Source organism: Macrobrachium nipponense, chromosome 24 (genome assembly GCF_015104395.2).
Source record: "Macrobrachium nipponense isolate FS-2020 chromosome 24, ASM1510439v2, whole genome shotgun sequence".
NCBI lineage: Eukaryota > Metazoa > Arthropoda > Malacostraca > Decapoda > Palaemonidae > Macrobrachium > Macrobrachium nipponense.
Window position 1 is genome coordinate 32,621,435 of NC_061091.1, and position 23,356 is coordinate 32,644,790.

Below are 23,356 nucleotides of genomic sequence, written 5' to 3' on the forward strand. Positions count from 1 at the left end.
TTTAGCAGCTTCTACCCAACGTTTGAAACACCTTCTCACTTTGTAAGCATAATCTAAGAAGGTTCCCTTCTCATCTTTTCTTAAATTTCTGAATTTCTCATTGTAGTACTCTGGGGTCATCTGGTAAACTTGTAGCACACTGTGTTTAAGTACCTTGTAGTCTTTACACTGATCAGCTGTTAAGGCTAGATAAGCACTTCTCCCTTTACTAATTAAGACACTGTAGCAAAACTGACCATTTATCCTCTGGCCATCCCATACCTGAAGCCACTTTCTCAAAGTGATCAAAAAACTCATCTGGAGCTTCTTCAGTAAACTTAGGGATTAACTTCTGTACTCTCACTACATCAAATACAGGGTCTTGATTACCTTGGTTAGGGTTAGACGGTGTTACAGGTAATGTGGATCTAGCTCTTATTAATTCCATTTCCCTTTCATGTCTTGCGATTTCTCTTTCCTCTTTTATTCTTTCTCTTTCCTCTTCTGCTGCTTTTTCTTCTTCTCTTTCTCTTCTTTCTTGTTTTTCCCTGTCTATTCTTCTCTTTCAGCTTGCATTCTCTCTCTTTCAGCAAACATTTTTTAGCTTAATCAAATTCTCTCTGCTTCAATGCGTCTAAGCTCTAACTCTGCATCACTTTTCTCTTTCTTTTCTGCTTGCTTATTTATGAGATCAGCACGTGCTACATTCAACAACTCTTGAGCCAATTCTAACTCCTCTTCATCAGTTATTCTACCAGAGTTTATCAATGATTCCATAGCAATACATCTTATTTGTGCCTTTACCATACTAGTAGACACATAACCACCACATGCTTCTGCTAAAGCGCTCCACTGTGCTCTAGACAGAGTGGTTTCAGACAAAACTTGGACGGAAGAAGCTGCTAAAAATTCCTGAACATTGAACTGAGCCATTTTCCTCTAATTTATCAATTTACAATTCAATACAATAAATGCAAAACAAAATTATATGGTCACTCTCCTAACAAAATATATCCCTAATACCACCAGTATATTCTAGTGATAATGAAATCTGCTTTCCCGGGTCTCTGGGCACCATTAAATAATGTTACGAAGTGCTTGAATCCTAGTATTACACCTGTGCAACAACGTTAGAATCGACCGCCCTGATCCAACTCGAGTGGAAGAAGGAGAGGGATCTATAATGATCATAATGTGTGTGAGCAGCCGTGCACGCTATCCTTATTTCTGTACAAGACTCGAGTACTTCAAATGCCACTGGCAGCGGGTTTACCTGAGGTCACTTCTAGAGTGACATGCCCTTCGGTTGAGCCGGCAGCTGTCCTACAAGTCGAGGCTATCATCTTGGTTAGGATCGAACAACGCAGACACAATGACTGACTTTGGGGTGGAGTCCTTTAAAGTCTATCTTGATGAGCAAGGTGATGTGAGGTAAGTCAAGATTCTTAGAAGGCAAGGAAAGCCTAGCCTAAGAATCGTCATGCCCGTGAGGAAGCACAACGACGGAGCAGACGATGGGGAAGCAGCAGAAGTAGGTTATTAGAATGGAGAAGGGCCCGAGGACACGGCTCAGTGAGTTATGTCGAATGTGAGTGTGTTTTTCGAGAGACTGATGATCACAAGTGAGGTGTAACAGAGTAGGAAAATGTTAGAGATAAACAGTGTGCTAGACAAAGTGAGACGAAAGGAAGGGCCGCTGGTGCCAAGAGATGGAAAATGTTGGATTGGGTGAAAACAATGACATGTTCGAAAACTGAGAGGTGTAATGTTCAATTTATGATATAATGTGTTGATAATTTTTCATGTGGTGTGTACAATAACTGTTTTGTCAGTGATTACTGAAGAGGTGAACTCTTGAAGAGTGGTGTTATGACAGGAGGCTCGGAGGTGTAGATTAGTTTGTAAGTTTACATCACGTGCATCCAGCGTTGGGCGGATGGCAGATGCTATTGAGTGTGAAAATTTATATAGTATATACTGATGTATGTCTTATTTTTCTTTTAATGTACAACATATTATGTAACCCATGACTTGCTCATGGGAACCTACGTTCCCTCTCAAGTGTCTCCGTGTATAGCATTATGCTTTCAGCTGTTAAGACTCTATGACATTCCAGCATTGCATAGAGTCTATGCAGTGCTTGAATTCACAGGGTCTCTAACAAATACACGTACCATTCAGCAGAGAATCTCTTGCTATTGAAGTAGTGAAATGATGTTTGCTCATTCTGACGAATGCAGTCAATCTACATTCTGAGTCAATCGTTTGTAATAATGAATGCTCGTAATGATGAGCCATGATTCTTTTGTAATTCTCGATGGGAATCTTATGTTGCTGGTGCATACCGTGCACATTACCTTTTCATGATTTGTATTATTAACCCTTAGAGTGTTTAAAACATTGACGTTATGGAGGAACGGTCTGTTTGTTCCATTTCACAACGTCTTCGAGGGTTGCGAGAGAGAGAGTTTGAAAGTAAGTTTTGTGGTTGGTGGCGCTGTTAAAATCGTGTAGTATGTATTTGTTTTTTTGAATTTCCGAGAAAGAGCGGAAGAGAGAGAGAGAGAGAGAGAGAGAGAGAGAGAGAGAGAGAGAGAGAGAGAGAGAGAGAGAGAGAGGGTGTAATTGGTTGATGGATATTTAACGATTGAATTGCTTGTTGGTGAATTCTGGGTTGTCTTCTGGTGTGGTTGCTGTGTCAGTCAGAGAGTCAGTTTATGATCAGAGTTCTAGGCAGTCAAGTCAGTAAAGGTAGTCAGTGGAGTCAGTATTGAAGGCATTGATGGTAGTTATAGTTATATTGTGTGTTTTTTAATTGTTCTTTGAATTATTGTTAGTATTGTATGCTTAGAGTTGTTGTGCCTGTGTTGCTGCAGTTGTGCTTGTGTGTATGAGGATGGTTAAGCTTGTGAGTTCTGTTGTGTTGTAGATGAGTTGCTGGAGTTGTGAGTTGTTGTGTGTTGTTGTTGGTGAGTTGTTGTGGTTCCTTGATGTTGTAGGTGGTTGTAATGGCTTGTCATGTTGTTTTTTGATGTTAGTGATTGTTAGTGTAATGGTCTTCTGCTTTATTGTTGTTGAATTGTTTTATGGTTGTAGTCCTTGTCTGTTTGTTTGTGTATTGTGTTACGACAGCCGTATCCAGGGGACAGCGCAGCTCCTATCCCTGAGTATGTCAAGTATGTGGTGAGTACAAGTGTGGTTTTAGAGAGTTTTTTGGTTTTACCTTGTGATCCTGCCACATTATTTATTGGCGCCCTGTGGCAGCTGCAGGAAGGTTGGTGTGGTGGGTTGTGTAATTGGTGAGGGAAAATGAGTATGGAAGGTTTGACTGAAGTGGAGAGGCTGAAGGAGTTGTGGTTGTCGAGGGAAGCTAAGGAAAGATTGGAAGTAGCTAGGAGTAGTAAAGAAAGTGGAAGAGTGAATGGATGAGAGTACGAGTGACAAAGGTGATTTGGTTCTGATAAGTAAGGGAATGAAGGGGAAGACAAAGAATAAGGATAATCCTGAGGACAAGAATAAGAAGGGGGGCTGAGGAAAAAAAGAAGACTAAGGGAAAGAAGGCTAGTAAGGATGGCGGACAGGATGAGACTAGGACTGAATGCGTTGGAGAAAGGGCCGAGAGTGATTTAGATAGCGGTGAGTGGAAACAGGTAGGTAGAAAAAAGAAGGGTAAGAAGAGTGTAATCAAGAGCATGGATGTTAGTGTGGAAGTTGATTCGTTGTATTCAGAAGAGGTTAGGAGGGATCAGAATGGAAGTAGAGAAAGTGAGAGTGAGCAGGAAGTATGAAGGGCTGTGTATATGAGAGAGGTACCCTGATGTGCATCATACAAGGAATATGGTAGTAAGGATATAGGGGACTTTTTTTATGGAATATGAGAAGTATTGTGTGGCTAAGTATGGGGATAACAAGAGAGTTGATGGGATTTTTGTTGAGTATGTATGGGGTAATGATGAGTGTAGGGAATATGTTGTATGAGAGTGTGAAAGCCAGGATTGCGGAACAGGCAAAGAGGATAAAGAGTAGCGTTAGATATAGGAGAAAACAAGAATGAATGTTGGTGAGTCATTGTTAATGTATGTGAGCAGGTTGGAAATGTTAGCTAGGAAAAAGTTTGGGGATGAAGGGATAAATGAGTGTACAGTAAGGAGTTAGTGCGAAAGTTATTGCCGGCTGTACCAGGGAGCGTATATGAGTTTATGAATCTAAGACGTAAGGAGAAAATGAGATGGATGAATGAAAGGTTGACATGGAACATTTTAGAAATAGTAGAGGATTATGAGTTAGGTAGGTGTATGAAAGAAAGTAGAAGTGTTAGTGTCAGGACTGAAGTAGCTGAGAGTATACCAGAGTTTAAGAGCTATAGGGAGGCAGTTTTAGAAGGGCCGAGGCAAATGGCAGAAAGAGTGGTTGATAGGAGTGTGAGAGCAAGTAACGTAAGTGTAATAAAGCCTAAGAGAGATTGGAGTTAAAGCATTGGAAGAGTAGGGTCAGTTAGTTGTGAACAAGAACAGCAGTGTTACAGATGTGGAAAGCCAAGACACAAGAAGAATGAATGTTGGTGGGCGTTGGGGGCGCGCTTCGGGTGTAGACAAATGAGCCATTTAGTGAGTGTAAGAAAGATAGGGATATTAAATGTTACAGGTGTGAACAGGTAGGGCACATAGCTAGTGGATGTCGGGGTACCCGTATGAATGTAGTTTGTGACAACTGCGAAAAGAATGGGCATTATGCTAGGATGTGTAAAGAGCAGCATGTGAAGTGTGCTGAATGTGGAATGGAAGTTCATGTGACGAGTGTGTGTAGGCGAAAGAGGATGGGTCAGGCTGGGAATATGAGAAACTAGGTGTTAAGGGGATTCAGTTGGGTGGGTCCTCTAGTATGCGGCAGTATGTTTGGGAGAATGCGATAATGAATGGGAATTTAGAGGACAGTAGCGAGGGATATAATGCAAGTCTGGAAGAAAATGGTTTGGAAGAAGTGAATGGCGATGCGACTAAGAGAATGTATGAGGGGCCTCGAACAAGATCCAGGGGGCCTGCCTCCGAGGCTCCGAGCATCCTTGGGTGTTGTGAAAGGCGACGTTGTCAAATGTAATGGGGGAAGTAAAATGGAGGAACGATCTGTTTGTTCCATTTGACAACGTCATCGAGGGTTGTGTGTGTGTGTGCGTATGAGAGAGAGAAAACAAGTTTCATGATTGGTTTCGCTGTTAAAATTGTGTAATGTAATTGTGTTTTTGGTTTTCTGAGAAAGCAGAAGAGAGAGAGAGAGGGCGTAATTGGTGGATGGATGGTTAATGATTGAATTGCTTGTTGGTGAATTCTGGGTTGTCTTCTTGTGCGGTTGCTGTGTCAGTCAGAGTCAGTTTATGATCAGAGTTCTGGGCAGTCAGTCAGTAAAGGTAGTCAATGGAGTCAGTATTGAAGGCATTGATGGTCCAGTTATATAGTGTGTTTTGAATTGTTCTTTGAATTATTGTTGGTATTGTATGCTTAGAGTTGTTGTGCCTGTGTTGCTGAAGGTTTTGTGCTTGTGTGTATGAGGATTGTTAAGCTTGTGAGTTCTGTTGTGTTGTAGATGAGTTGTTGGAGTTGAGTTGTTGAGTGTTGTTGTTGGTGAGTTGTTGTGGTTCCTTGATGTTGTAGGTGGTTGTATTGACTTGTCATGATTTTTGATGTTGTGATTGTTTGTGCAGTGGTCTTCTGTTGTATTGTTGTTGAATTGTTGCATGGTTGTAGTCTTTGTTTGTTTGTGTATTGTGTTACAATGGCCGTATCCAGAGAACAGGGCAGCTCCTCGCCCTGAGTGTGTCAAGTATATGGTGAGTACAAGTATGGTTTTAGAGTTTTTGGCTTTAGCTTGTGATCCTGCCACAACATATCCATTTTGCATGATTTTCAGTGTTATATCTTTTTAGCAATGATACATGATTACTTGATTGAATTGATTCCTTTTTACATTACTTGATCACATTGCTTATTGCCTATTGATGTATGTATTTCATTACTGATTACATTGCTTATTGCATTATTGATTGCTTTTTTGCATTACTTTATTGCATTGCTTATTGCATATCTGTTACATTATTGATTGCTTGTTTATGACATTATTAATGTCATTGTATATTGCTTATTGGTGTATCGCACTACTGATTGATTTGCACCTTAATTCTTCACCTATTCATGTTGTTCCTTGCAAACTTTTGCACACTATCAATTTACCTGATAATGTGTTGATTATTGCATATTGCCCGATTGAGTAGTGATGTATTTGGATTTTCATTGATTGTGGGATCTGTATATTTTGTGTTCCCTGAGTTAGTTGAGTGTTCACTCTGATAGGAACTTGAGTTGTAGTCGTGAGCTAGACTCGAGTCGTAGTGCTGCGAGCGAGCCTACCTAGGCCACGGCAGTGTGTGTCCATGCACGCTGCTTCACTAGCCTAAACCTTCCCCTCCACCTCAGGTTCCTCCCTTTCTTGAAGGGGTAGAGAATGTCGTGAAAAGACAAGTGCACAGTCTTTCCTCGACCTGAATCTGCTGCGATCCCGAATTGGAAGTAATGGAATACGTAGCTGGCGGCAAGAAGGTGATGGTTCTCTGTATATTCGTGTATATTTATCTGTATTTAGGGTTTTATTCATCAGGGTCGTGGGAAGTACATCTATGTTTCTTTTCATCACATAAATTATTATTGAACTATCCTACCAGGACCAGGGATTGAATCAGGGTCATTATAATAATGTCTAATTGGTTACACACATTGCGCCAAAAGGGCAGGTGAGCATCCTTCCTCACTGAACTTTAACAAGGCAGGCTGTACATAATTTCTCTCTCTCCCTGGTCGCTGGCTTGATCATTCACCATCGTGTGTCATGTGCATTCGTGTTAGTGTAGTATTCAAGTCAGTTTTCGTTGACTTGTGTCCTTCTGCCATGTAACTTAACCGTAAGTAGTAATATTATAATCCCTGACCCGCGACGATTATTAGTTTGTGAATTAGCTGAATTTTTATGTCAAAGTTGATGTGTGAATCTCTTAGGGGCCACGTGGTCCCCTGTGAAGTTGATTAGTGATTAGTAAGTTTCAAAGGTGTTACTTGGATTATTGTGAGAGTAGTCATAGGGTTTAAATATCTATTTTTATAACAATTTTGTAAAATTCCGTTCTGTATTTACTCATCCTTAATGATATACCGAGAGCTGTACCTTAGGGTACTGCCAACAGCATCTGATCACCGGTTTTAACCCCAGTCATGAGGGTTTTTGCAACACTATTCATTAGGCTGAATTGGAATGGAATTTAGGCCAACGGCCAAGCACTGGGGCCTCTAAGGTCATTCAGTGCTGAATGGGAAATTGAGAGTAAAAAGGTACAAAAGGTTTAACAGGAGCAAAACCTCACAGTTGCACTATGAAACAATTATTAGGAGGTGGAAATCAAGATGGAAGATAAAGAATATGAAAGGAGGTACAGCAAAAGAACTAAAAGTGTATGTAGCTAGGGGCTACTGCAAAGAACCTTAAGTATTGCTTACAGTGTACCATGTAAGGTGCACAGACAACACTACCATCCATATGGGGGTAAGGCTGAAGTGTCGTCTGTTTTATTATTACTATAGATTTCAGTTTCTGGTCAAGTTTAATTCGATTGTTTTTCTGCACGTCTCAGTACTGATATTGGTTTGTAGCTACAGTGCCCTATGGTATTTATCAGAGTTTAAATTTTTATTTTTTTTACAGTATTTGGTTTAGCCTCGAAGTGGAGATGTGGATACAGGGCTACAGTATAATTTGTCTTACAAGAATGTCTTGAACATAAATTTCGAAGTGGATATTGTCAACACGCAGTGAAAATAATTTCAGTGTCACTTATTCTCACTGCACGCTCTTTTCAACCTTTGGCCAACAGGTGTTGACATTTTCACTTCCTGTTTTGCTTTTAGCAAGAGAGGCGCACATTTCTTCAAATGTGATTGATACTGCAGTGCTTGAAGACTTTAAGTCTCTCATATCCTGATGAAGGTTATAAATATCCATGGCATTGTTCCAGAATCTTTGATGAATTAGCTGTAGAAATCTGGAAGCTACAGCTAAGATCTGTCTGTCTGTCCATATGAAAGAGAGCATGCTGATAGATGTCTCGATCCTCCCACACAACTGATCTATTTGCCTTACAAATTACAATTGCCATTATATACGAGCAACTAATGTGAACCAATACAATGTAATGTGTATGGCAGTTATGTCATATATAAAAAATTAGCATTACAGTAGCTAGCCTAACTACTGTTAATGATAATGATATGATAAATTACAGATCCGTGGAAACAATATTTGGAAAGATATAAAAGCAATATTTACTGCTACAACAGTTCAACATTTTATCCCATCTTCCTCTAGTAGCTTGTAGCCTCCTGCTTGCCCTGCCAGGTCACCGGAAACCTTAACCAGATGGTGTCAAGGGCTCCTCTCCAGCCCATCCCCTCCGCTGCCATTCCCTTCCCTAATGTTTTGGTAGGTTATGAAGGTCTCGTGCAGCGGAGTAAGCATAGAAATAGTTTCCTACTGACGATGATAGATCAATTTACTTGATACCTCGAAGCCATTCCGACTAGGTTTGCCAATGCCCACCACGCTGTCAGGGGACTGACTCAGTTCTTTTATAGGTTTGGTTTCCCTGCCACCTTTCAGTCTGACAAGGGCTCCCACTTCATGGCAAAGGAGTTTATGGAGGTGATGGATTGCCATGGCATCCACCACCAATCCTCTACTGCATACCATTCCAGAACCAGGGAAGTTAGGAGAAACTGGCTCCCCCGACTGGGAGGAAAATTTGCCTTACGCTTTGTTTGCCCTCCGCCAGGCCAATTCAGAAACCACAGGGTACAGCCCTTTCAAGTTGCTGTACCCTTACTCCATGCGCAGGCCCCTGGACATTCTCTACGAGGCTTGGGAGGACCCCTCCAAGGCTTCCTGGGTGGAGTAGCTGTCTGACATACTGGCTAAATTACAGGCTGCATGAGATATTGCCAAGGTCTCCGAGACAGTGGTGCAAAGTAGCATATAGAGTCGAGTGGACTGAGAGACTCGGGAACGGAGTTTTGAAGTGGGAGACAAAGTCCTGGTACTCCGCACGGGCCCCCACAAGATTTTTGAGGAGGGCCAACTAAACTACCTAGTGGATTATGGCACGAAGCAGGCTAAGTGGCTCCATATTAATCTACTCAAGCCCTACCAACAGAGGAGTGAAATGGTGGGGAAGGTCACCCAGATCTACTTACCAGAGAGCAACTGTTAAGGTCCTAGCCAACTTCGAGTTGGTCACCCCTGCTTTAGATGATGCGAAGAGGAACAATGTCTGTGGGTTACTCCTACAGCACCCACAGGTTGTGCAAGATACTAGGTTGCACCCATCTCTTGAAGCAAAAGATTGACTTTCTTACAGGAACATGCCCCATCAGCCAAAATTATTACAAGCTCAGCCCTCAGTGGGGTGAAAGGGTGCCGGCACAGGTCAATTTACAACTTAGCTTGGGTCTCATTGAGGACAGTGAGAGCCCTTGGGAATCCCCTGTCATCCTAGTGCCAAAGGAAATTGAATGCACCGACAAAAACTGAGTCCTATCCACTCCCTAACATTGAGGATTGCCTGGAGAGTCTATGCTAATCTCCATTTCTGAGTAAGACAGATCTAGAGAAGGGTTACTGGCAGGTGCCGTTGGCCGGAGTCACGACCACTGACTGCATTCATCACACAGGACAGGCTTTATCAGTGTCAGGTGATGCCTTTTGGATTAAGGAATGCACCTAGCTGCTTCCAAAAACTAATGAACAAGGTGCTAGCAGGGATCCCATGTGGTCTACTTAGACAACGTTGTCATTTACTAAAAAACGTGGGAAGAACACCTCCAGACCCTAGAGAAGGTGCCAAAGTTCCTCCAGAAAATCCAATTTGGTCATCAGTCTGAAGAAGTGTACCTTTGGATAGTCCGAGATCACATACCTGGGCTGTCAAGTAGGAGGGGGCAAAATAATGTCAAAGGATGCTGACATCCTTGCAATAGAGAACATGCCCTATCCAAGAACCACGAAGGAGGCCCAGTGGTTCCTGCGAATGGTACAGTACTTCTGGAGATTTTTGCCAAACATCTCCCTGGTGGCCGCTCCCATCACTGACCTACTCAAAAGGAAATAAACAGTTCCCTGTATGAAGAAATGTCAGAAGGCCTATGACCATCTGAAGAGGGTCCTCATGAGTCACCCCGTGCTCCACGCGTCTGACTACTCCAAACCTTTCTTAATAGCAGTGGACGCCAGCGATGTGGGGGTCGGTGCTGTCCTCCTCCAGGTGGACAAACAGGTGCGTCACCCTATCTCCTATGTACTTCTCAAAGAAATTGAACCCTGCTCAGAAGGAAATGTTTTGAATCATACCATACTGATCATAAGTTCCCACTGACAGTCTTAACAGACCATAATCCTATAACTTACCTAACTCAGTTCTGTAACAAGAATAAGAGGCTCATGAGGTGGTGTATGGACCTCCAGGACTACAACTGGAAGGTTGAGCACATACAGGGCATAGACATAAGATGGCAGATTGCTCTCCTAGCATTGGTGCCCAATGCACAGTGCCATGTACTGTCGGCCAAAAAACTCGTGGCAGTTTTTCATAATTTTTCGTTCACCTGCCTGACGCACGATTCATGCCTTATTTATCTATTTTTCTTTTCAAAGATGGATGAAATCATGTGTAATGACATTAAAAACAGTCACTGATATCTTTAGAACATTATGTTATGTTATTGTGTAAAACTATTTTCCATATAGCAAAATTGACGTGAACGAAACGAAGTGATAAAAAACGTCATATCACAACCATAGATATGCATTACCAAATAGATAGGAGACACCTATCACTAGTAGTATCGCATAAACATAGTCCTTAAATTATCATTTCAATATTAAGTTGAAGGTAGTTGAACTATTCCATTTGTTAAATTTTACAGAAAACATTGGAATCTCACAAAATGCTATCAAATTTAAAAACAAAAAGAAAAAAAAACCGATATCTTAACAATGTGAACTAGGCGACCTCACTCTATTGCTTTTGATGTTATGTGCACGGGTATCTAATGTCAATGTGTCATTTATCGGTCTAAGAAACATCCTTCGATGAGCGAGAGAATTATTGCACTGCATTCGGTGCAAGTTTCTGTTGGAGAGATATCAAGAAAGCTTAATAAACCGGAGAGAATCATACATAGATGAATAAAATTGTTTAAAGGACGGCAAAGTTTAGAACATGGGCCTAGAGGTGGAATACCTCGAAGCACCACATGAGAGCAAGACAATACAGTAGTGAAAATGTTGCTGAGCAACATTCATTTGTGAACTTTGAATTCTAGTGCCTCGTCACGACATTGCTGAACCAGGGATCATAACTAGCTTTACGCTTATGACTGGTGTCTGATGAATACTTTAGATGGAGAGGAAGAGATTTTTAAATCTACACTTGAAGTCTGATAGTTGTCTAATGAATAAGCAAACTTATCTTTGATGGATGAGAGATTCAGTTAGGCTTACTTTTTTTCTTTTTTTTTTTATCGGTGGCCAGTGATTACCACGGATAGGGAGGGACACGGTTTCAATGATGCATGCATTTTTTTTCTTCAAAACCTAAAGAATACATTTTATTGGGAGATACTTTACTAACATCGGCCTAATCCTTCCATCACTCCTATAAGCCACCTCCGCTCCGCTCTCTTCTACATCTCAGCGACTAGATCCGACTTCTCACTACGAACTCCACCTCGTGAAAGCATCACTAATGATAACGGTTATTTTAAAATTCCCCGCACCGACAACGGACGCCTTAAAATACATGTTTGTAAAACATTTTCTGTTCAAAGAAACTTTATCTTTCATTCCACAAAATGTGTGCATACCCTCGTGTTACACCCTGTAGCCGTCAAAGAGCAATCCTTGATTAAAGCAGTAGGATTTCTTGAGAGAAAAAAACAAAAAAAACATGAAATAGACTTAAACGAGAACGTCACCTTTCCTATTTCTTATTCTTTCAGCTGCTTATAATATGCTTATGTAAGTAGGTCTAGTAGTTATACATGTGAACTAATTTGAATTAATTTCTATTTAAAAGAAATGAATAGCTACAGAAAGATCATCCTAAGAAAGCTTTAAGGAAAGTAAGCCTTTCTTAATGTATTCGTCAGTTTTGACTCCCACAGCTTTCCAAGGTGTCCAAATGAAACAGGATGATATGCAAGGAATTCGATAAAAATAAGAAAGAATTATATTCGTTTGATTTTTTATAATTGCTTTTTGACTTTGATAGCTAGGTCTGAGTTAATTATGTTAAGCAATTATTAAAAGGATAAGAAGAAAGGCGAACATGGCTAATAAAACAAGAATAACGGGAATAGTCAAATAAAGCAGATTTATATATATATATATATATATATATGTCGATTTAAATATTCATTAATATTACGTATCCGAGAGAGTATGCTGCTGAAAATAGACCTAGGCTTATCATGTGGGAAAATCAGAAGTCCAATTTAGGCCCACTAAACGTGTCATGCAAATTATTTTATTGATCAAAGGACAAAATTAGTTTAACTAAACATCGTTTTCAAAGAATGTTAACGCCTTGATGTATTATTTATCGGCTCTAGGAGACGAAATGACAACACTTCAGTGCAGTACGATATGTTGAGTCAAGACTCGAGCGGCAGCAAAGCCAACTTCAAAATCTTCGGAATGCTGTTACGAAGCTAGAGTTAAAAATAAAATTAGAAATCGTGGACGGTGGACACATCGGTATATATTTTCCTTACTTTGCAAAATAATTATCTTTCATACGTTGAATAAGTCTACTCAGTTCTAATGTCATTTATTTCAAGTATAGCACCTTTGAAAGGAAATTTTATTTATTGTTAAGTAAATATTCTGGCACCTGCATATGGCAATATTTCCATAACGAACAATGAATTAAGAAACTACGCCAATTCTTTGTTGGCCGTCTGTACATATAGCCCATATAGGTGGTTTCCAGCTTTACAAACTGAGGAGCCATCTTGGCACCACATTTATTTGTTAATGTATTTACCTCTTGTCATTTTGAATGTTGTATTGAGCCCTGGCAGTTTCCCCAGCTTCACAAAATGAGGAGCCATCTTTGCCCAATTTTTTTTTTATTTATTTTTTTTATGGTATTTGCTGTTTTACATTCATGTTGCGATTTGTTCCTTCATTTTATATTTCATGTGAACTCAATGAAAACTGTTTCATGCATGTTGCTGCACTAAGTCACTGTTGAGTTAAACTAGTAATACATGCCATTTTGTTTAAGTTACTGCCTCGTAGTCATCTTGCTTCATTTAATTGGCACTTAAAGTTAACCATACAGCAGTTTATTTAAGAGATTTTGATTGACCCTAGCTGCAGCTTGGCAATTAGTTCATTATCATGGTGAGACCCACTAAGGGTAGGGACATTTGACTCTAGTGACTCCAGATCTTGCTTGCAGTTCTTGACCTTTTCAAGGACAAAATCTGTGCTAAAGGGGGGGTGGGGGACTGTCACGTGATGGCCATTCCGCCATTTTTTACTCATACAAGAGAATTTTGAATGCTACAAGCATTTGTGGTCCCTACCTGGAGCCTCACCACCTATCCACCCATCCTATAACAGAATACTACCCCAGGGTCTCTCAATTCCAGATGCCACTGCAAGACAACAGCACCACTTTGGCTCTGCCAAAATGTGGGACTGTGATGCAAGTCTAGGCCTAAAAACAAAGGGATTGAAAGTTGATGACCAGTGGGACAGCCTACAAGAAGTATCCCCCAACATTTTAAGGACCTGAGGGATAGCTGGTCGAAAAGAGGGTGTTCCTTTCTTCACACAGGAAACTTCATGATGTGCGAATCTGTCCTTTCCTCCAAGAGGAGATTGTCTCTCCCTCATCAAGGTAAGGCGGAGCCTGTTGTATGAGACCCTTATATCCTCACCTATCCTTCCATCTTCCCCTTGATAACATTCCATCCTTCCCTCCTATCCATATAGAAAGAATCCTATCTACCAAATCTTTGTTCTTATCCTATTCTCAGGTCCTAAATGTGGCAGCATCCGCCTATCTCAGTCCCCTCATCCTGTGACAGCATGTTAATCTCCATTCGATAATGTTCAAGTCTTCTCTGTTGTATAAATGATGTACTTATTAATAATTGAGTATTAAAGACTTGATCAGACTTCTGCATGTTGTCAACCTGTATAAATAGGTAATCTGTATAAGTACTAATATAGTGCAATGTAATTGAATGGTTAGGTGGATTAAGGAATCTGTCCATGTTAGCTAGTTATTAATAGTCGTAAATTTCCTTTCCAGGGAACGAGAGTATTTTCGCTGAAAATTTCCATGAACTATTCAACTCCAGACGATCACCTCTGCAGCTACACCAATCAGCGGTTCAACTGAAAGAATTTGGTTACATATTCATTTGCCCTCTGTTGTACAGGCAGTCCCCGGGTTACGACGGTCTCGGCTTACGACGTTCCAAGGTTACGGCGCTTTTCAATTATATTCATCAGACATTATTTCCAGGGTTACGACGCCTACAACGCTCATCTGGCAGATGAAATATGACACCAAAAATGCAAAATAATCAATATTTGAAGCTTTTTTTTGATGAACAATGCCATAAGAATGCAGTTTACATAGTTTTCAATGCACCCAAAGCATTAAAGGTAAGGTTTTCTTAGGATTTTTGACGATGTTCCGGCTTACGACGTGTCTCAAGAACGGAACCCCCGTCGTAACCCGGGGACAGCCTGTGCTCTGTTTATTACTGTACAGAAGCATTTTTTAAATACATTGTAATTTATTACTCTTGCAAGTCCCTTAACAAGGCCTGGGCTTGCAGCATAACACCAGCCTAATGGCATAGCCAAAATAATTCAGAGAAAACCATGTAAGAAGAGAGCAAGGCAAATGGCTGAAACATTACAAAAACTGTTATACTTAGCAGCTGAGTACAGCATCTTGTCACAATATACTGTAATGCTCTTTAATTTTAGATACCTCCAGAGCATCCATTATGGTGAATGAATTAAAATGAAGTAACTCGAGCTCCATCAAACTCAAATTATCCATTATTTTATGAACCAGTTTAAAATGACCAGCAATATGAACGAATGATGAGCTACTGTAGTTTTCAACTTTGATAAGCAATATGAGTGGCTGCATTTCGATATAGTATTGCAAGAGCAATAGTGGAGAGTTGTTTTTCAGTGGCAAGCTTTGATCTTCCATCTAGCTGGATGGGTAGGGATTTTACATGCTAATTATTTTACCCCAATATCTATTAATTTGCATGTCATTTCAACTGCTTGTTTTCCTTCCACCCAACTCTAGTCCTATGTCAACGCAGTCTATCTACATTAACAGTTACTTTGGTCCCTCCCTTAGTTTTTGGTTCTTAAATGATAAAATCATAATAATGTCTTAATGCATTAAAAAAAAATTTCCTTTCTCATTTGCAGTTATCCCTTGGCAGATGAAATAAAATCTTCCCCAATTCTGTCAACAAAGGAGTGGCTAATTCAACTATATTATTGCACTATGAAAATAAGTATGCTGTCCTTTGTTACTGCATCTAGGAATAAAATTATTGGAGGCATAGCCAAAACTTTAGACAAGTGAAATGCATTTCACACAGCACATACCAAAATATTGCCGATATCCTGGTCCAGTCTTTTATTTCATTACTGAGTATCAACAGTCTTGCTTGATAAGAGACATGACCTAGTTTAACTAATTTTATCAAAACTGACCAAGGTTTTAAAGATTATTATTAATAGGGGTTAGTTTTTTCAGACATCTGAGTCTCAAGTAGACTCTTCTGGGCTGGTTCTCAGTGATCAATCCTGAGGAAAAAAAAAATTAGACTTTATTTGAGAAACCTGCCTTATTTAAAAAATTTATGATGTTATTAATTGAAAAATCTTTGCTTTCAGCAAGAATACTTTTCATTTTTGAATTCCGTATATAAATAGATCTTTGCTGGGTCCAATTTGGGCACTCAACAAGTAAATGCTGTACTGTCATGGGTGTTTGACATCTGTTACACTTCATTGGGTCAGCATGTGGTGTTGACATCAAGTGACCATGCGAGAATCTTGTGTGTCCTATACGGAGCCTTGCTAGGATCACCTCTTTAGATCTTTCCTCCTGTGAGGATGCAAGGTTTTAAAGAAACAAAGACCTCAAAGGTTACCTACTTTATACATACTGTACACAAAACATTACATGAATACTTATGTAACTAATTTTTCAACAGCACTTGCAACTTCACTAGCTGACTGACCTGCAACTGACACACAGGTCTCCTGTCCCATATCTGTTAAAAAGAAAACAAAATTAGATGAGACAAACAAAACAGTTGATGATTCACTGAGATATGCTGACACTTACAATATTGAAAAGATAATAACTCCAACTCCAGCTGAGAAGTTCTGTAAACTGTTATTTCTCGTTTACTTTGAATAAAGTATCAACAATATCAGGTTACAATCCCAGAGGTAGTCTATTAATTTCACATACATTATGTTTTGTAACAACTAAGTCTAGTCAACTTTAAATTAAAACTACCCCTCAATAGGTTTGTTCAATACTTAGTAGGCACAGAAAATTAGTCAAAATTACCTCTATAACTATGGGGTAAAAGTAAGATCACCATCATTTACTGCGTAAATAATGGCCAGATAGGACGAGTATGGCCCCTGATCATGAAATTAGATTTATACTACTAAATCTTCAAATGAAAATTTCACCTGTTCCATGTATCGCATGGAACAAATTACAATTTTTAGATCAATCTTCCAACATGCTACAGTAAAATAAAACTCCTTTAGGGACCTCAATTATAACAAATCTAAATACAGGTTTTTTCCTAGCGCCTCAGTGGCGTGATCGGTATGGTCTTGGCCTGCCAACTTGATGGCCGCGAGTTTGATTCCGAGGCATTGCACTGAGGGGTTAGAGATTTGTATTTCTGGTGATAAAAGTTTACTCTTGACGTAGTTTGGAAGTCGTGTAAAGCTGTTCGTTCTGTTGCTGAATAACCACTGGTTCCATGCAACATAAAAACATATAAACAAACAAGTACAGGTTTTTCCTATAATATCTCCTAAATATAAAACTGATTGCAATTAATAATTTTCTAGCCTCACTGCAAAACTAACAATAAACTGGATCTGCACCTTGATGATTTGATCTATGAAAATTCAGTATAAAACAGAGGACAGGGAACTCTGAACCAGTACTAAAACAGTGAAAAAGAGGGAGCTCTCAAAGATGGGAGAAATAAAGTGGTGCAGGTGCAGCTAAGGGCTGAAGGGAAGTGTCAAACAATCTTCAGTAATACCTACAATGCATTAAGTAAGGTGCCTTTACAGCATTACCCCCTTAACAGGGTGAAACTTTATATATATATAATAAAAAAAAAAAAAAAAAAAGATAGATGATTCAGTTATGAAACTTAGGTTATCAAGCCAAGCAGTGGGGCACTGTCAACCATTTAGTTGCTTAAAGCAATGAAAAGAGGGAATTTGAGTGGTTGGACAGCAAAAGAGTAGGACTCAACAAATAAATGAGATGAAGTACAGTGTACCAGGATCTAATGGCAAAACCTGGAACAAATGACACAGATGCACTAAAATGTAATGGTAAGAACCGAACAGCATGAAGGAAGAAACGTAACAGGAATGTGGGCAAAGTACTGTAATAGGGAAAAAGTGTGACGCTGGGCGTTAAAAGTATTCTTTAAACACCTTTTCACAAAGCCTCCAACGCACTATGTGAAGTGCACTGATGACACTACCCACCTACAGGGTGCATCTTGATTATGACTGGTATGTAACATACCCTATGCAGTAATTCTTAAGTCATCTCTAACAGTCATTAACAAAGGGCTGCTCATATAGCCTACAGTACTGGCAAACCCTGGATGAACTTGGGTACCCAAATTGCTTAATACACTGTTAGGTACATAGTGAACACTACTGCTATCAAATAAGAGAAAAAATTGCTATTAGAATATCAATAATTATCATAATTTCCCTTAGGTCATATCAATCTAGCCACGATTTACTGAACCCTTAGCGCATTCCACAATAAAAAACAAACTATGTATAAATAATAAGCCTCTAAAAATCCTTATATGTACTACTATAATGCCTAAGGCTACAAAAATAAAATGTGAAAAAAATGCTGACTGGACCATCATTAGCATATTTGCACTCAAAACACTTGAACTCAGTAACAATTACTCATATTTTAAAATTCATGTACAGTACTGTGGAAACAACTTGAAAAGCAGATTACGTGAACTAATTATAAATAACGGTGTACTGTATACTTTAAATTCTTCAAGTTAGCCCAAGTCACTTATGAATACAACTGGGAAGATAGAAAGACTATGGAAATTTACCACATTGGCAACCCTGATACCTCCTGTTCTGTCAGCCAGTTGGCAACAACGCCGTTGACAGTTACAAATCCTTCCCTTGAAAATCAGTTGTGATAGGCAGATCGTGGGGTAGGAAGAGTGGGACTAGATAAATTATACAGGTAAGTATTATTAATATTAATTATATTATAAAAATTCCATTATTAAACATTACCATAATATAATTTATCTAGCCTGATTAACCACATTGAAAAGGAGGAGGGAATCTGAGTAAAATTTCCCTTTTCAGGCACAATAGGAGTAACCAACCTAATCCGATTAATGGAAAAAGAAGAAAAAGAAAAATTAAAGAGGTAAAACAACAAAAATATAAATCATATGCTGAGTTAATGACTCAACCCAAAGTCTAAGATACTAAGAACTCTCCAAGTCTCCTACCATAATGCCACCGAACTGAGATTTTAGTTTAGTTTAGCATATCTTAGTTTAACCAGACCACTGAGCTGATGAACAGCTCTCCTAGGGCTGGCCTGAAGGATTAGATATTTTTTACATGGCTAGGAACCAATCGGTCACCTAGCAACAGGACCTACAGCTTATTGTGAGATCCGAACCACATTATATCGAGAAATTTATTTCTATCACCAGAAATAAATTCCTCTGATACCGAGTTGGCCCAGACGAGAATCGAACTTCGGACCACCGGATTGGTAGCCGAGTGCGAAAACCACTCGTCCAACGAGGAACTCCCGAACTGAGATAGTAAAGGACAAGGAGTAAGTGCATAGTCAGTCTGTCTGTACAAAAGTCAGGTGACCAACCAGGTGACAAGTCGGACGACATCGAGGACATCAAGGCTGCACCCTGATGACTTCATCAAGCACTAAAACCACCAGCAACACCTGCTCTCTCATGAATGTCTGGCACCGAGAGAGAGAGGAGCGGGTTATTGGTGACTTTCCCGAAGGATGAGTGCCTAGACTGCCTGGGCGATTCAAAGCTAAGCGAACATTGGCGGTGTATCAACACAACCCAATGTCGCCAGCAGCAATATTGTCTTATGAGCAACTCCTGACTTGAGCTTTCTGGTGCCAAAAGAAAGGAGCGCGGAGCGAAAGGCGACTCAGTCCCGGAGGATGAGTGCCTGACAGTCCAAATTGGTCTCATATTAAGCGATCATCAGAGGGTGTAACAACGCAACTGATTTCGTCAACAAGAAACTCGGACCTACTAAATGTTGCCTGATCTCGTGTGAGTTTCTGACTCCGAGAAAACGGGTGAGACAAAAAGTAGATGGCGAACTAGTCACCAGATGACAGCAGACGACCCATCGACTAATTCCATGCCCAGACAGACAATGGAAGAAGCGTGAGTTGTCAGGACAGGCGAACCAGTGGCTAGTCCTAAGTCAGCATCGACTTTGGGAGAAACTTTGTCGTCAGTGCCGACAACCCAGTGGCTGGTCCAATGTCAGACTGACAATGGAAGGAGCATGAGTTGTCAAAGCAGCCAGTCCTTATGTCATCAACAACACCTATAAATACTTAACTGCCTAATTCCAATTATAACTAAATAAAAAAAATGCCCCAAAGTTACAATGCAAAAAACAAAGAATACAAATACATCAATGGGTACAAAGAAAGGTTGCCTAGAACTAAAGATACATCCCTCAAATAAGAAGATGCAAAAACAGAATTAGAGCGCCAAGTCGCTGCCTCAAGCACCTTGGGGACAGAGACGTTCTTAATAAAAGCTACCGATGTAGTGACTGCTCTAGGCGCCTGGCCTTCACGGGCAACCGAACTGCCAGTCTTAACAATAAGATCTCTGAGGAATAAGGATACATCCTTCTTTGACATAAGTCTCTTGACATTTCGGGGTGAAACAAACAGATGACGGGGGCAACCCTGAATGTTCTTCTTGCGACGTAAATAGCATGAAAGCGCCCTAACAGGGCAAAGAACTAATTCCTCATTCAAATTACTGACAAAGTCGACTAGCGACTTCAGAATGAAAGACCTGGGTATGGGATTATCAGATGATTCGGTCTTTGCGACAAGTTCAGGAAGGTATGACAAAACCATGTCTTGTCCAGATCTGGCTACAAGAAAAGAGAGTGCTTGCAGTTCACTCACCCTCTTGGCTGTTGCCAGTGAGACAAGGAAGTGTCTTGGAAGAGGTTCCTAAAAATTGGCTGTAATCAAAGGCTCAAACGAGGGAACCTCAAGGCTTGAAGGACTTTATTAATGTCCCATGTTGGAGGAGATGACCGCTGACTGGGTCGAGATAGGGAAAAAGATCAAATTAAATCTCTAATGACATAAGAAGAAGAGATTTCAGGGAACCTCGCCTTAAAAACATATGAAAGCATTGACCTATAACCCTTAATACACCAAGATGACAGGCCCCTGTCATGATGTAAATGGACTAAAAACTGCTATTTTTGGTAAGGAAGGTCTAGGAATTGAATGCCCTTGAGACCTACACGAACGTCTGAAAAATGATATTGTTATGATACAATAAAGTTTCATACATACTTACCTGGCAGATATATACGATTGAAGACCCACCCAGCCTCCCCGCAGGAGACAGTTGGAAGAGAGAATCTGGTTAGAAAACGGGAATGGTTCCTAGTCCTGCCACCCAGAGCAGGGCGGTAGATCACCTGACCTACCTGTAGCGAGTGCCGCGAAATTTGAATTTCTGTCGGGGACGACGGAGTCAATAGCTATGTATATATCTGCCAGGTAAGTATGTATGAAACTTTATTGTATCATAACAATATCATTTTCATACATTCAACTTACCTGTCAGATATATACATAGCTGATTGACACCCTTTGGTGGAGGGCAAGAGACAGCTAACTTACTGACTAGACAGGTAAACAACATATGTTGTAGGTATAAATAAACCTTGGTTCCTACCTTATTAGATGGAAGACTTCGTGGCTACTGCCCAGGAGTCTGCTTCATCTCAAGAGCCTTAGCGAGATAGTGATCTGTGGCCAAGAGTTCTTGCTGGTCTGTCGATGGGGTCTTATCCACTTACTCGGCAGAGCCTAACTGGCGTTTGTCAAGGGGTGCTAATCCGCTTATATGACAACACGCCTTCTTTAAGGAGCACACAACCGATCCCGATCACCCGATCCTAACCCGTGTTAGTTCTAAGATTGTTAAGAGTCATCCCAAACTCTTAGCAAACAACCACAAACAAATCAAAAAAATATACATACAAAATCAAACAAAAATTTTGTACCCCTCTAATAGTCAGCTGTCACTCGATTTCCTAATGAAGCGAAGTGAAGGCCGCCAGTGCGACATCTGACACTCCCATGCACAGGAAACACGAGAACACATCCGACAAGAGGGTTACGTACACATATTTAAGGATCGGTGCTCTCTCCTTTACCCAGAACCGTCTGTGCTGACACAAACGGACCTAGAGAAAAACATTTCTCATACGTTACTCGCACATCTTTTAAATAATGAGATGCAAATACTGAGTTGCATCTCCAATAGGTTGCGTCCAAAATATTTTTAAGTGACATATTTCTCTGGAACGCAATTGATGTCACGATTGCCCTTACCTCATGAGCTCTTACTCTTAATAGATTAAAAGAGTCATCTGGGCAGTTCTTATGAGCCTCGGTAATTACACTTCTAACAAAGAAGGCCAAAGCATTTTTAGACATAGGTCTCTTGGGGTCTTTCACCGAGCACCATAGACCATGTTGTGAGCCTCCCAACCGCTTCTTTTTGTCCAGATAGAATTTCAGTGCTCTAACTGGACAAAGTGATCTTTCTATTTCTCTGCCTACTAGGCTAGTAAGTCCTTTTACCTTGAAACTCCTAGGCCAGGGATTCGAAGGGTTCTCGTTTTTGGCAAGAAAAAGAGTCTGGAATGAACAAATCGCAGAATCTTTTTTAAAACCAACTCGTGACTCAAGGGCGTGCAACTCGCTGACCCTTTTAGCCGTAGCCAGAGATAGAAGAAATATACACTTTCTAGTGATATCCCGGAATGAAGCCGTATGAGGTGGTTCGAACTTTTCCGAAGACAGAAATTTCAGAACCACATCTAAGTTCCAGCTCGGAATCCTAGGCTCTACTGACTTGGACGTTTCAAAGGAGCGGATGAGATCGTGCAAATCTTTATTATTCGTCAAGTCTAAGCCCCTGTTTCTAAAGACTGACGAAAGCATACTTCTGTATCCTTTAATTGTTGGTACAGAAAGATGTGACTTTTCCCTCAGGAAAAGAAGGAAATCCGCAATTTCGGTTACAAAGGTATTGGAAGAGGACAGCTTCTTCGACCTGCACCAGTTTCTGAAAACTTCCCACTTCGATTGGTACACTCGCCTAGTAGATGATCTGCGGGCTCTAGCAATTGCGCTTGCCGCCTTGCGAGAAAACCCTCTCGCTCTGACAAGTCTTTCGATAGTCGAAAGGCAGTCAGAGCAAGAGCGGGTAGATTTTGATGGTACCTCTCGAAGTGGGGTTGTTTGAGCAGATCTATCCTGTTTGGAAGAGATCTGGGGAAGTCCACTGTCCACTCCATCACCTCCGTGAACCAAATTCGGGATGGCCAATATGGGGCTATCAGAGTCATTCTGGTTCCCTTCGAGGCCACAAACTTTCTGACTACTTCCCCCAGAATCTTGAATGGGGGAAAAGCGTACACGTCTGAGCCTGACCAGTCCAGGAGAAAGGCGTCTATTGCATAAGCCCTGGGATCCTCTACCAGGGCGCAAAATGTATCTATCCTTTTGGAGAGAAACGTGGCGAATAGATCTATCTGCGGTTTCCCCCAAAGATACCAAAGGGTCTGACAGACTTCCGAGTGGAGGGTCCATTCTGTAGGAAGGACCTGGAACCTCCTGCTC

General features: G+C 40.6%; 1 protein-coding gene and 1 long non-coding RNA gene across 2 annotated transcripts in view; one reads left to right on the forward strand and one right to left on the reverse strand.

Moving 5' to 3' along the window:
- The first annotated feature begins 6,437 nt into the window (after window positions 1-6,437).
- On the forward strand, window positions 6,438-16,135 carry LOC135205561 (uncharacterized). The gene is made up of 3 exons (XR_010312552.1): window positions 6,438-6,928; window positions 13,725-13,975; window positions 14,393-16,135. It is a non-coding gene; the product is annotated as an uncharacterized LOC135205561 (long non-coding RNA).
- A 134-nt stretch (window positions 16,136-16,269) lies between these two features.
- Window positions 16,270-23,356, reverse strand: part of LOC135205560 (NADH dehydrogenase [ubiquinone] 1 alpha subcomplex subunit 2-like) — a 59,259-nt gene continuing 52,172 nt past the window's right edge. The window contains exon 3 of the mRNA XM_064236326.1: window positions 16,270-16,403. Within this exon, the coding sequence (XP_064092396.1) occupies window positions 16,321-16,403 (83 nt within the window). The 3' untranslated portion in view covers window positions 16,270-16,320. The remainder of the gene's footprint in view (window positions 16,404-23,356) is intronic.